Genomic DNA, 14,824 nt, shown 5'->3' on the forward strand with positions numbered 1-14,824 from the left:
GCCACGTGCCGTGCCGTGCCGCTCCTGGAAGCAGCCAGCACCATGTCCCTGCAGCCCCTGGGGGCTCTGCGTGCTGCGCTCGCCTGCGGGTACCTCCCCTGAAGCTCCCATTGGCCGCGGTTCCCCGTTCCCAGCCAATGGGAGCTACAGGGGGCCGTGCCTGCAGGCGAGGGCAGCGCGGAGCCCTCTGCTCCGCACCTCCCCAGGGGCCACAGGGACGTGGTGCTGGCTGCTTCCGGGAGCGGCACAGGGCCCGCAGCGCCATGGGGGTGGCAATCCCACAGGCCAGATCCAGCCCTCAGGCCGTAGTTTGCCCACCCGGGTCTAGGGACCCCATTCCTGTCCATCCTGGCTAATAGCCATTGATGGACCTATCCTCCATGAATTTATCTAGTCCTTTTTTGAACCCTGTTATGGTCTTGGCCTTCACAACATCCTCTGGCAAGGAGTTCCACAGGTTGACTGTGCGTTGTGTGAACAAATACTTCCTTTTGTTTGTTTTAAACTTGCTGCCTGTTAATTTCATTTGGTTCTTGTGTTATGAGAAGTAGTAAACAACACTTCCTTATCTACTTTCTCCACACCAGTCATGATTTTATAGACCTCAATCATATCTCCCCTGAGCCGTCTCTTTTCCAAGCTGAAAAGTCCCAGTCTTATTAATCTCGCCTCAAACGGAAGCCGTTCTAGACCCCTAATCATTTTTGTTGCTCTTTTCTGAACCTTTTCCAATTCCAATATATCTGTTTTGAGATAGGGCGCAGTATTCAAGATGTGGGTGCACCATGGATTTATATAGAGGCAACATGATATTTTCTGTCTTATTATCTATCCCTTTCTTAATGAGTCCCAGCATTCTGTTCACTTTTGTGATGGTCGCTGCCCATTGAGTGGATGTTTTCCACTCAAGCTGGAAGGAGATGCAGCATTTCCTTGCTCTGCAAAACTCCCTTAGCCCAGCACATTTTAATAGGATTCAAGAAGGTCTGTCTTTGCTCTCCTCTATTTAGAAGTTGACTGAGTGGTCAGGAATGGCAGAACCAGCTGGGGACAGGGATTGGTTAGATCAAGAAGAATTTTTTTCCTTCCTACCCTCCCCCCATCCCCTGCTTTAAGCATAGAGCATGGGATTTTCAAAGAAGACTAAGGGAATTAGGCACCGATACGCCCACTGAAAGTCAGTGGAAGCTGAGTACCTAGGCCCTTTGCAAATCCCAGAGTTCCAACCAAGAATCAGTTGAGCATCCCCTTTCTCCCCCATCCCCGAGTTCATCTCCCTGGAACAGTGATGATCTCCCCCCATACCTCTTGTGGCTGACGAGAAGCAGGACGGAGCCATTCTGGATTTTGGCCTCCTTGACAGTCTCCTCCTCCCCAAGCTGCCTGGCGTTGTAGTAAAAAGTCTTCTTCCAGGATGTGATGCCCTCTCGCACCAGGTGAGCCCGCAGGTCCATCACTTTGTCTGTGGGCTTGACAGTGAGGGGCATCAGCAGGTCCTCATCGGCCAGGTGCACCTTGATGTGGTACCTCTTCCAGCGGGAAAGGCTCCTTCGCAGGGTCTCCATCCTCTCGGGCCTGGCAGGCTGGCCAGCGCAGCACTGAGGGGCATCCAGGTGTGTTGGTGAAGGCAGAGACGTGGCGCCGAATGAGCTTCCTGCAGTGAACACCCTACACCTCTTGCCAAACCTGTTCCTCCCAGCTGCTACACTGTGTGCTTCACATTCCAGGGAAGAGCTCATCTCAGGGACTGGCTTCCACAGACACATCCCCTTGCTGGCTGGGGAATATGTGTAGGAGTGATTTCCCGCCCTGCAAATGCCATAACAATTATAATTATATTTGCAAAGCGCAAAGGCTCCCAAAGCACTCCAAAGACTGATATTTAGAGACCATGGACGGGTGGGTGCATTAAAGAGCTGGAGAGCTTCAGTAAGATCCCTTCCACTAGTACTAAAATGCAGCCGCCTCTGAGGTGGAACCCAGCAACTGGTTAACAGTCACATTGCACCACACCATGTCAGTTTAAATCAGGAAAAGAGAAACACTCCCTCCAGTGGAGATTAGATAGGCAGAGTGTGTAATTAGACATGCGGAAATTTGGGCAGGACTTCAAAGCTAATCAATACCTCCTCCCGGGTGAAAAGTGCAATGCAATCTATAACAACCGCAATGTTCTTTGTTTTACATCTCAGCTGAGACACTGTACATTGAATAAACGACATTCACCAGGTGCACAGGCTGTGTGTCATCCCCTGCTCCTAAGGCCACCGTGTAGACTCAGCAAGCTAGTTAATCAGCACTACTTCCTGTTCCTGGAGGATGTTCCGTCTGAGTAATGATCTCCCTAAGTCCTCTTAGCACGGGAGAAACGACAGCATCACAAGGCTGCAGAAAAAAATGCGCACGAGCACTGCAACCAGCCTAGAGACCTAAACCAGAGAAGGGGGGAAATTTGCTGCCAAAACTTTTTTTTTTTCTTGGGCAGAAAAATGCACATTTGGTGACATCAAAACATTTGGCAAATTCGTGTGAGCTTCACCAGATGCTCAAATACATTTGTTAGTCTCTAAGGTGCCACAAATTCCTGTTCTCTTCACCAGATTGTTTCCAGTTAAAAAAAAAAATACTGAAAAAAAATCCAAACAAATGGAAACATTTCGATATTTTCGGTTCAAAATGACTTACCGAATTACTGGCAAATTGAAAAATCCATTATTCATACAGCTCTCATCTAAATACCAGTGGTAACAAACTGTCCCCTTCTAAATCTAAATATACCACTGTGACAGAAGACGTCATCAGCTATAGGAGTCATTTATAATTGACTGATCATCAGGGCAGTTGGTGGCAGATGTGGAAGAGAATACTTTAGAGCAAAGATCAGCTAGATGAGGAAGTCGTGTTTTTTCAAAAAGATCACGTCAAGATCTTATCTTGTACGCAATTTCCTGCAGCCATATTACATGAATTAATTCCCCGTGGACATTCTTTTGTACCCGGAATAGTGTCTTTTGACCAAAGTACTGCAAGCCATTTGTCTTCAAAGACTTTGCTTTATTATACACTGCCAAATTCTGAAAGGAGTTTGGCTCCCGGTTATACTTCTAAATGAACTGGCCAGATTTTCAGATATGGTGAGCATCGAGCAGCTCCCATTGAGAACAATGGAGAATCCCAACCCCCCCCCCAGCCCTTTAAGAACAATGGAGAATCACCCCCACCATCCCCACTGAAGACAATGGAAGTTGCTGGATGCTCAGCACTTTTGCAAATCTGGCCAATATAATTCAGGGATTATGGTTTGATGAGAGCCAGGACGCCTGGGTCCTATTGACAGCTGTGCTACTGACTCACTGTGTATGTGTGGGTAAGTCACAGCAAGCTCTGTGCCTCAGCTTCCCCTTTTGTAAAATGGGGGTAACGAAAACCTACCTGGGAGGTGGGTGGCTATTATGAGCCCCTCAGATCAAATACTAACGCACTTTTCACTGCAGTAGCATCTTCCACTGGAGGGTTTCAAAGTGTTTACAAAAAGAAAAGGAGTACTTGTGGCACCTTAGAGACTAACCAATGAAGTGAGCTGTAGCTCACGAAAGCTTATGCTCAAATAAATTGGTTAGTCTCTAAGGTGCCACAAGTCCTCCTTTTCTTTTTGCGAATACAGACTAACACGGCTGTTACTCTGAAAAGTGTTTACAAACATCATAAGCTCGGCAACTGCTCCAAAGGCAGGTCCTCAAGTAAAGTCAGCATAAGAGCACCATGTTACAAAAGGGGAAACTGAGGTACAGAGTGATGAAAGCCAGCTTTTCTAATTTGGGTGCCTAAAGCTAGGCCGCTAACATCTCATCTTGGCACCAGAACTAGGGGTCCAGAAGACAATAGGAGCTGCTGGTGCTCAGCCATTCTGAAAATAAACCCCCTGACTTAACAGCCAAAATATGGATCTAGGGGGTAAAATTCACACACCCCGCCACCCCGAGCAGAGGGTCTGGTGTATCGCCTCTGTAATGGATGAATTCCACTCCAAGGGCCAAGTTCATCCTTGGTGTAAAGCCATACACTTAGCTTGAGTCAGGACTGATCCGTTTCCCACTGATGTCAAAGGACAGCCTCTCATTGACACAGATCAGAGCTGAATCACTCCCTATACACCACCAAGTCTGTACATGCGGCCGGCACTACTTGCCCAGGGGGTGCCAGGGGAAGTACAAAGCACTCTCATTTCAAAGGAGCCTGTCTGCTGTCAGCCCCTTCAGCTCATTCATTCTTCTAGCCTACGTGTCAGCCTGACAACTGACAAATACCTTTCAGACAGCTCCTGTTTATTTTTAGAGCTGCTCTTTCCAATCGTCCTCGGATGTGTATCATTAAATAGAGAGGGAAAGATCGCAGCAGAAGGAAAACACTCAGATCTAGCTGCTTGGGTTTATTTATTTTCACCTGCAAGAAGTTTGCAAACTTCTTCGGGCTCTTCCACCAGCCCCTGCTATAGAGGGTTTAATTTGGGGGAAAGGGCCAACATCCCAGCCTGTGGAAGCAGAGTGTGTGGCAGAGAAGGTGGGTGATGAAATATTTAAGCTCGGCAGCCCACACTGGGCCATGTGAATGTCTAATGCCAGTTCCAATTAATTTTGAATTTTTCATTAAGCCATTATTAAAAGCAGAAGGACAGCAGAAATAAGGGGAATTGACTTGGGCAGTATATTAAGTACCTTAGTTTTGCCTGAGGATGTTTTATTATCTGTCTAAGGTAATTATTTCACAAGCTCCTGGTGGTTTGTTGGCTAAACAGAGGCACAGGATAAAGTTCTATGCTCTTCCCTCAAAGTTATTTTAATCTTCCTCCTCCGCTCATCCTGCTCGGGTCATGTGTCCAGCCTGTCATATCTGTCTGGAGGACAAGACAGGGAGTCAGAGTTCTGTGCCTGTGTGATAATACATAACCCTAGCGTTATTTACAAATCAAATCAAACCTTATTGACGTAAACTTTTTCCCATATCGAAGGCAAATAGAAGACGCACAAACTTCCAGAGAAACACACATTAGGAAAACAAGAAAAGCAATTTAAAAGCAGGTGGGCTATGAAATGCAATATATTTTTTAAATGAAACAAAACATCAATATTTTTAAAAGTCAGGCAAGTCTCCTTGCTCCTGAAAGGGATTCATGTTCCTCTGTCATCATTTACAAAATGCCTAAAAAGAAAAATTCCCCTGTGATTTGCAACTTCAATCACTGTAAAGAGTTCGGCCCAGTTCTTCTATAAAGGAATGGACAAAGTACGCTCAGCAATTAAATGTATTTCGGACCTATCCAGAGCATGGGGAAGCCAGCAGCAAAACACCTGAGTATCAGTAAAACTGCAGCATATGACTGGTTAAAAAGCAAATGGCCATATTCTCTGCTTTGTTATGGTGGTGTAAATCCAGAGTAACTCCATCAGCTTCAGTGGAATTATGCCAGATTTACACCCGTGTAACATAAAAGCAGCTTTTAGCCACACCAAGTCACTTACCTTGTCATCATTTAGAGTGAAATTCACCCCTGTGCAGAGGGCAAGCGCAAGGACCATTAACATCCCACTCAGACCCGTAGGGCTCGCTACGGTTTAAGTGGGTCTTAAAGGGTGGCTAAACCTGGTGCTGGATCCTTACACCAGTGTGAAATTCACCCTCAGAAATTATACAAGAACCTAGGAGTCATTGTCCAGCAAGGCAAGGATAACTCTGTCATCAGTGCCCAGAAAAACAAGAAGCTGCATGATATCCCAGTGATGCAACACTCTCCATAGAAGCAGTGATGGGGGAGGGAGAGGAATCCCTACCTGACCCATGAAGAGATCAGCCCTGAAGCATGAGATCGTAAGCATACCTATGATGAGATATACAGGAATACCATATATATAAATATCACACTGGATGACAAGAGCTTGGGACAAATGCAACCTCAGGCAGCTTAAATGAAAGCAGGGCCTGGCCCCTCTGATAGCAGAATTGGTCCCATTGTACAAAATAATGCAATAATGAATGCATGTAACTGAAAGCAAAAATTATGTCTGTATCACATAAATCAGTGACATAAACACTCATATACAAGTAACAAAAGGGCATAGGTAACTCTACAGTAAAAGGTTTCAGAGTGGTAGTTAGTCTGTATCAGCAAAAAGATCGAGGATTCCTTTTGGCACCTTAGAGACTAACAAATTTATTTGGGCATAAGCTTTCATAGGCTAAAACCCACTTCATCGGATGCATGCAGCGGAAAATACAGTAGGAAGATATATATACACAGAGAACGTGAAAAAATGGGTGTTACCATACCAACTCTAACGAGACTAATCAATTAAGGTGGGCTATCATCAGCGAGAGAAAAAAAACTTTTGTATTGATAATCAGGATGGCCCATTTCCAACAGTTGACAAGAAGCTGTGAGTAACAGTAGGGGAAAAATTAGCAGGGGGAAACAATTTTTACTTTGTGTAATGACCCATCCACTCCCAGTCTCTATTCAAGCCTAATTTAATGGTGTCCAGTTTGCAAATTAATTCCAATTCAGCAGTCTCTCGTTGGAGTCTGTTTCTGAAGTGTTTTTGTTGGAGTATTGAGACTTTTAGGTCTGTAATTGAGTGACGAGGGAGGTTGGAGTGTTCTCCGACTGGTTTTTGAACGTTATAATTCTTGATGTCTGATTTGTGTCCATTTATTCTTTTACGTAGAGATTGTCTAGTTTGACCAATGTACATGGCAGAGGGGCATTGCTGGCACATGATGGCATATATCACATTGGTAGATGTGCAGGTTAACAAATCTCTGATGGTGTGGCTGATGTGACTAGGTCCTATGATGGTGTCCCCTAAATAGATGTGTGGACACAGTTGGCAACGGGCTTTGTTGCAAAGATAGGTTCCTGGGTTAGTGTTTTTGTTGTGTGGTGTGTGGTTGCTGGTGAGTATTTGCTTCAGATTGGGGGGCTGTCTGTAAGCAAGGACTGGCCTGTCTCCCAAGATCTGTGAGAGTGAGGGATCGTCCTTCAGGATAGGTTGTAGATTCTTGATGATGCGCTGGAGAGGTTTTAGTTGGGGGCTGAAGGTGATGGCTAGTGGCGTTGCGTTATTATCTTTGTTGGGCCTGTCCTGTAGTAGGTGACTTCTGGGTACTCTTCTGGCTCTGTCAATCTGTTTCTTCAATTCAGCAGGTGGGTATTGTAGTTGTAAGAACGCTTGATAGAGATCTTGTAGGTGTTTGTCTCCGAGGGATTGGAGCAAATGCAGTTGTATCTTAGAGCTTGGCTGTAGACAATGGATCGTGTGGTGTGGTCTGGATGGAAGCTGGAGGCATGTAGGTAGGAATAGCAGTCAGTAGGTTTCCGGTATAGGGTGGTGTTTATGTGACCATCGCTTCTTAGCACCATAGTGTCCAGGAAGTGGATCTCTTGTGTGGACTGGTCCAGGCTGAGGTTGACGGTGGGATGGAAATTGTTGAAATCATGGTGGAATTCCTCAAGGGCTTCTTTTCCATGGGTCCAGACAATGAAGTTGTCATCAATGTAGCTCAAGTAGAGCAGGGACCTTAGAGGACGAGAGCTGCGGAAGTGTTGTTCTAAGTCAGCCGTAAAAATGTTGGCATACTGTGGGGCCCTGCGGGTTCCCATAGCAGTGCCGCTGATGTGAAGAACGTTGTACTTCTACAGAGCTTTTACATATGAACATTTAAACGTGCTTAACAAAGGCAGCCGAGAGAAATGCTGTAGCCTGTGTGCATGACAGGCCAGGCTGACCCATCATTGTGGTCTCTTCTGGTCTTAGAATCTGTAAAACTATTAATCCCACTCTTCAACCCCATCCTTCAGGGGTCATGGGGAGGATAGGGTTGCCTGCATTGCCCTCAGCGGGCTCATCACACTTGGAGCTCTGCATTAAGACAATATGTATAATGAAATGTCATGCTTATGGGCTTCAGCCAGTCACCTGTAGGGGTCAGGAAGGAATTTTTTTCCACCCCAAAGCATCAGAGATTGGCCACATCTGGAAATGGGACATAGGACGGGCTGGACACATGCTCTGGAGGTGGTACAAAGAATCCCCTTTCTTAGATGCTTGGGCTGGTGGGTCTTGCTCACATGCTCAGGGTCTAAGTGATCACCAGATTTGCGGTCAGGAGAGAATTTCCCACCAGGATAGATTGGCAGGGGCCATGGGAGGATTTCACCTTCATCTACAGCATGGAGAGTGGACCGCCTGCTGGGATCATTTAGGTATATCCAACCTAACCAATTCTCAGCCACTGCAAGGGCCTCAGGCCCTGGTGGCACCGTTGTCTCTCCTGATCTTTGCCTGTGGTACACTACAGGGTAATTTCCTGAAGACCAAAATATTTCAGTCTAACTAAAGTAATTGAGCTCAATATAGGTGATGTGTGTGAAATGTAATGGCCTGTGGTATACAGGAGGTCAGACTAGCTGACCTAATGCTCCCTTCTGTCCTTAAACTCTGTGAAATGGGTCATAGGTCCTATCTGGCGAACAGCTAACAGAGATTTTACTTTAGCTCAATGGGTGGGGACTGCGCTTTGGGGCAGGAAGTTCTGAATGGAGCATAATGACAAATAGGAAATCAGGGGATTTATTGACTTTAACAGGGTTCAAAAAAGAACTAGATATATTCATGGAGGATAGGGCCATCGATGGTTATTAGCCAGGATGGGCAGGGATGGTGTCCCTAGCCTCTGTTTGCCAGGAGCTGGGAATGGGTGACAGGGGATGGATCACTTGGTGATTACCTATTCTGTTCATTCTCTTTGGGGCACTTGGCATTGGCCCCTGTCAGTAGACAGGACACTGGGCTAGAAGGACCATTGGTCTCACTCAGTATGGCCGTTCTTATGTTTTTATAAGTATGAGCCACATTTTACATAGGGGAAACTGAGGCATGGATCAGTGAAAGTAACTGGCCCGAAGTCACTGGCAGAGTGAGGCATAGGGTCCAAGTAGCCTACTTGCTTCTCTTGCCAGAGCAGTAGATTCAGTTACGTAACATGTACAATGACAATGTTCAATTGTTAGCCTAAAACAGAATAAGCATTGTCCTTATAACCACTGCATTTTTACTGCACACCTCAAAGCCAGGGTTAATGCTGCAGCTTATTAATTATTATCACTTTGTACATCTATATCGTCATCTACTTCTTTGATTCCCTGCCATCAGCTCAGCAGTGACGGCATAACAGGGCAGGGAAAGAAGAGGAGCCAGGGGAACAAATATAATAGCAATAATAATCCCTAGCCTTTATCCAGTGCTTTTTTCCTCAGTAGATCTCAAAGCATTTTACAAAGGAGGTCAGGATCATTATCCCCATAATAGATGGGCACAATTCTTAGCTTTTCAGAAGCTGTGATCACAATTCGCCACCTGCCAGGCTGTTTTCCAGCTGCCGTTTTCTTATTCTAGTATGACGTAAGAGCCAAGATGTTGCTGCGGAGGGCAAAGAGCTTTCTTGCTTTTTGGACAGAGACCCACATCTGGGAAAGTCCAGCAAAATCATTCAACTTTTCCAACAGAGCCACTTAGTCCATCATTGGGGAGGCTTGTCTGATTCCCAGAGCTTTGTAATCTCATGTCTTGCAGTCAATAAAACTGAACGGTACTGATTTTCCCCAGTGTTTGCTGCATGTGATTTCATGGCTGGGAGCAGGCAGACAGCAGGGGATGAAGATTCCCTTATTTGAGATTCGATTGCCTTTATCTTGCTCTGCATAACTACAAATGTTATTATCGACCCCAAAATTCTCCAGCCCTTCTTTAAATCAGGTCCCAGCATTTGATTTGCTGACCTGTGCCTCCAGTCAATGCCATAGCCAACAGCACTCCATGGGAAGATGCTCTTCCCTTTATTTCATCTAAAATGTAACCTGCCAGCTAGTTCATCAAATGCCCCAATCTCCTGTGCTATGGGACAGCATAAATAATCATTATGAGTGTTACAGTAGCAACCAGAGACCCCCCAGCTAGGATCAGAGCCAGATTGTGCCAGGGGGTTTACACACAAACAGGAAGGTGCCTTCCCCAAACAGTTTACAAACTCAGTGACAGACCTTGTTTTGTACAGTGTAATACTCTCCTGAGACAGGGATCTGTTCATTTATTAAATAAGCAGTCCCACTGTGTATTAGGGTTCCATTTATAAATATAAAGGACTAATAAATTATGAATATTTTAATTAATGGTTAATCAACTGGAGAGATTGTTAGAGCCCAACGGAGTTAATAAACTGCTGATAAGCATGGCTTATAGCCATCTGTAATGTCTTCTACACATGTGCTTAAACCATGAAAAATGTCAAGCTTTCAGAATTTTGCTCCATCCCAAATCAGGGTGAAAAGCCAAAATCTTGAAATTTTTCATGAACCAAAAATCCAGAAATTTTTTTTATGTCAATTGAAATGTTTCAATAAATTTGAAACGTTTTGTTCAGATCTAAAATATTCTTATTTAAAAAACACTAATGAAAAATAACGCACATTTCTAAATGAAATTGTGAGCTGAAAAATAGAAACATTTCATTCCAAAAATGTCAAAACAGGACAGTTTCAATTTTTTTTTTTAAACAAAAAACATTCATCAGAACCAACATGCTCCCGTGCAAAGTTTTGATCTGGCAAATTGGCATTTTCTGATGAAAAATGTTTTGTTGAAAAATTCCCAACCGACTCTATTTCTAACCAACTAAAACATACACCGCTCATGTATGTAACATGCTTATAATTGCTATTAATCACTTCTTAAAACTTTATAAATCATTAATAAATGGAACCTGAATATAAAGTGGAACTGAATACTCTCCTGTGGGAATAGGTGGATTTCCCATTGCTTAGGACATTTCAGACCCGGAAAGGTAAGAATACGAGGAAATATACCACACAGATCGACACGATGTGCTGCAATCGACACGATGAGCTCATTGTAACTTCTGTGAGAGAAGCAGATAACTATGGAAAGGTAAAGGCTAAAAGTCCCTAGTTATACTATAACACTGCCAAGCTAGTATGGATTTGTAGAATGCTTGTGCCCTAGGGCCACATCACCGTACTCTACTTTACTAATCCACAGTGCGCCATCCTTGACCAGTGCATATGGAAAGCTCCCCTTTGCCCTGCTCCAAACAGGCAAGCGATCAAGAGCTCTCCATCCCCATCAAAAAAATATAGCACTCACAAAAAAGGGGCCTGATGCTGATCTCATTCACCCTGGTGCTGATCAGAACTAGTTTTGCAGAAGCTAGTGGAGTTACAACCAAGGTGAACCCCAGCATGAGATCAGAATCAGGCTCTGAAAGTCCTCACAACTTCCTTGGCCTGCTGCCTGGCATCAATATTGCATTGACGGGAGTTTGGGGAAATTGCACGGTGTGGGATTGAATTTAAAACTAACAGCAGCAAAGGCGCGCTCACACACTCCCTCTCTCTCAGCTCCAGCTTTGAAAGAGCAAACTATCCTGGTTTCTGTGCACAGAGGACACCTGCAAGTTTACAGAGCAAGAGTTAGAGGTTACTTGGTGGAATTTTCTGGTGTAGGGGGGAAAAAAGAAACAACAACCCGCATGTTAAATGATCTAGTCAAGTGCGGACAGCAGGAAAGCTGAAAAATGGATCAGGGGGAAAGTATTTTCCTGTGGTTATTTCTTGCCGCGGTTCTTTATAACTCCCCGGATGGGAGATTCATGAGCCTGAGACAGAGCCCTCACGCTCTCTGGCTCAGCCGGTGGCAGCGACATGACTCACAGGCTGCCAAGCGTGGGGGCAGCTGAAAAACAAGCGAAATTGCAAAACGTCTTGCAGAAACGCCAGAAATAGAGACAAACGGCTCATCGCTGGAGAGTCTTGAAAATAACCTCCATGCCTGGAAGTAACCCCAGGCGGGGAAGAAAGCGGCTCCCTCACCCCAGGGCCGGGAGAGTTTCTAGCATCCTGGGGTAGAAGGTTAAGGCAGTGCATTTCATCCTCAGGCAAAGCGGATTCAGAGATGCGTTGGTCTTAAAAGGTGAAGTGGGTAGAAATAAAGCATTTGAGGCTCTTCCAGGTATTCCAATAGCCGCAAAATGGTAACCCAACAATCCTGCGGCACAGGGAGGCAGCGGATTTGTTGATCTGTGCTGCCATCCGGTGGCCGGAAAGGAGCCAAGCAGACGTGCAGCCAATCCCAGAAATTAAGAGCTGCAGCAGGTTCATGTACTCTAACCAGGGAAAGCTCGCTCCCTATAGTACTTCTTCTGGTGTTTTAAGACCTGATCCAAAGCCCATTGGAGTTAATGGAAACAGTCTTGTTGCCAGAAAGGAAGGATTTGAGCATTTGACTGGGAATTGGGAGAGTTGGGTTCAATCCCCATACGCCGTGCCCCCCCGCTTTTCCTGCATGATGCATCCTTTTGGACCCTACATACTTTTGAGGGCCTGGGCCTTCGTCTCTCTGTGTGTCTGTCCCCTACCTGTAGAGTGCCATTGTAGCTCTTCCCTAAGAGTGCGAAGTACTCAGAGGGTGGGTCCCTACGCTGCAATGAAAGACCCACAGCTGGCCCTGGGTCAACCAACTCTGACTCGCAGGGCTTGGGCTGTGGAGCTATAAAATTGCAGTGTAGACATTCAGGCGTGGGCTGGAGACTGCGGTCTGAGACCTCCCCCGTTCTTCTTCCCCCGCCCCAGAACCCAGGTTCCAGTTTGAACCCAAACATCTACGCCGCAAATTTATAGCCCTGCAGCCCAAACCCTCCGAACGGGAATAGGCTGATCTGAGCCAGCCACAGTGGTGCTGCAGTATACAACTGCGCTTTTATCACAGGGCAGACCTACACACAGAGTATGGGAATAGAGGCCCTGTAAGTACCATAGATCGATAGGACCAGAGACAGCTAGCTGGTCTAAAGCCCCAGGGAACTTCCCTTGGGAGGTTTTACCCCGCAGACTAGACGAGCTGGCTGTCGAGAGGTTTCCTCTGATATTCAACCTAATTTCATCCCATTCCTCCTTGGCGGATTCCCCCTCCCCTTGTTGCAGCCCCAAGAAACCGTATCCCTTCTTGCTGTAAGCACAATAGGCAGCAGTCTGGTCATATCATTTGGAGCCACTGAGAATCTCATTATTTATATTACAAGTAGCGCCCAGAGACCTCAACCAAGATCACATCCCAATCGTGCTAGGGGATGTACAGACACCTAGGAGGAGATTACCCTTGCTGCCAAAGATTTCACAGTCTGAAGGTATAAGACATCAAATGGAAGGATTGTTACAGAAGGTGATGTTGAAGCACAGAGATTAAATGACTCACCCAAGATCAGACAGGGAGTCTGTGGCAGAGCCAGGAATTGAACCCTGACTCCTGAGACCCAGTCCCTCAACCCCAAACTAATCTTTCCTCTCTGAGCCAAAGCAAGGGGCTAAATTCTCTGCACTTTACACCACCTCCTGCTAAAGTAAATCATTCCAGGGACTCCAGCAGCGGAAAGCCCAGTGGGGAGGGGGGGAAAGAGACTGCAATAGTAACAGGGCTGCCACAGCCTCCTATAGGCAGGGCTGACTACTAGAGGTTGCCTGAGCAGGGTATCACATTCCTTAGAGGCCTCATTTAGCAGGAGCCCAGTAAAGTCCCCAATGGAAACCCCAGTTAAATCTCAAGGGAGGATGGTGGTGGAAACACCACATGCCCTTGCCCTAAAGGTATGTGTCCCCTTCTTACTTATGATGTACGCGGCATCACTGATGCAGAGGATGGCACCAGCCCAGTGAGGATAAGGACAGCCAAAGTCCTAGATAAATAAGCTGATTGAGTCACGCCTGGCAAGCCTTTCCTCTCTGCATACAGCAAAGCCTGCACTATTAGCCAGGAGCATCGGTATGTGTGTGGGATGGGATTCGCTTCGCTCTGAAGCATCAGATGCTGGCACTCGGAGACTGGTTGCCTGACCAGATGGTCCTCTCCAAAGATAAGACCGTGGGATTGACCACGTCAGGCCCTTTGAAACATCAGCACGGTGGCCCAAAGGGTCAGGATCTCAGGGCCCTATTCAGAGGTGCTGAGATATTTCTGCTGGCTCACCAGGCGAATCCCATTAGCTCCAGCCCAGGAGTATATATAATAAATGGCTTGAACCAGGCACAGCAAGAGAGGAGGTCTAGCAGGGAGAAACCTAGGGACAAGCCAAGCCTGGATTTTAGAGGATGAAGGTTTTATGCTTTTGTTGTTTTCAATGGAACACAGCAGAAGCCCAGGACTAGGAGAGTTTGACGCTGGGATGTGTGAGCATACATGAGAAAGAGAGAGAGTCTTTGAGATCTACTGATGAGCTGCATCATATACAACTAGCTGTTCTCATACTTGGGGAATTCTTGTCTTTGTCTCCCTCTAATGGCTAGTACAGATAAAATATTTTTGATTGCTGCTGCCTCATTATTAGAGTGCTCAGCTACTCGTGGGCTGATTTTCAAGTGTGTTAAACACCATGGCCCGAGTTTCCAACCAGTTCAGCACCTTTGAAAACCAGGCCTTTGCAGCATTCGCACTGTGAAACAGTTCTCAGGAGCCTGAAGACTGGGATTTATTAGGTCAGGAAGAGACAAACACACCAGACCATGAATGAAGGAGTCATACAATTAAAATTCTCCAATTCCACTGATTGCAAGCCAGAGAGCATATATATTTGTGAACAAAAGCTACATATAGTGACAGGTTTCAGAGTAACAGCCGTGTTAGTCTGTATTCGCAAAAAGAAAAGGAGTACTTGTGGCACCTTAGAGACTAACCAATTTATTTGAGCATAAGCTTTCGTGAGCTAC

At 45.9% G+C, this 14,824-nt stretch overlaps 1 protein-coding gene across 1 annotated transcript in view; it reads right to left on the reverse strand.

Moving 5' to 3' along the window:
• The window catches only part of TINCR (TINCR ubiquitin domain containing), a 36,583-nt gene extending 35,018 nt beyond the window's left edge, over positions 1 to 1,565 (reverse strand). The window contains exon 1 of the mRNA XM_077805468.1: positions 1,306 to 1,565. Coding sequence (XP_077661594.1) covers positions 1,306 to 1,565 — 260 coding nt within the window. The remainder of the gene's footprint in view (positions 1 to 1,305) is intronic.
• Positions 1,566 to 14,824: the final 13,259 nt, after the last annotated feature.

The sequence above is a fragment of the Eretmochelys imbricata genome, chromosome 25 (genome assembly GCF_965152235.1).
Source record: "Eretmochelys imbricata isolate rEreImb1 chromosome 25, rEreImb1.hap1, whole genome shotgun sequence".
Taxonomy (NCBI): domain Eukaryota; kingdom Metazoa; phylum Chordata; order Testudines; family Cheloniidae; genus Eretmochelys; species Eretmochelys imbricata.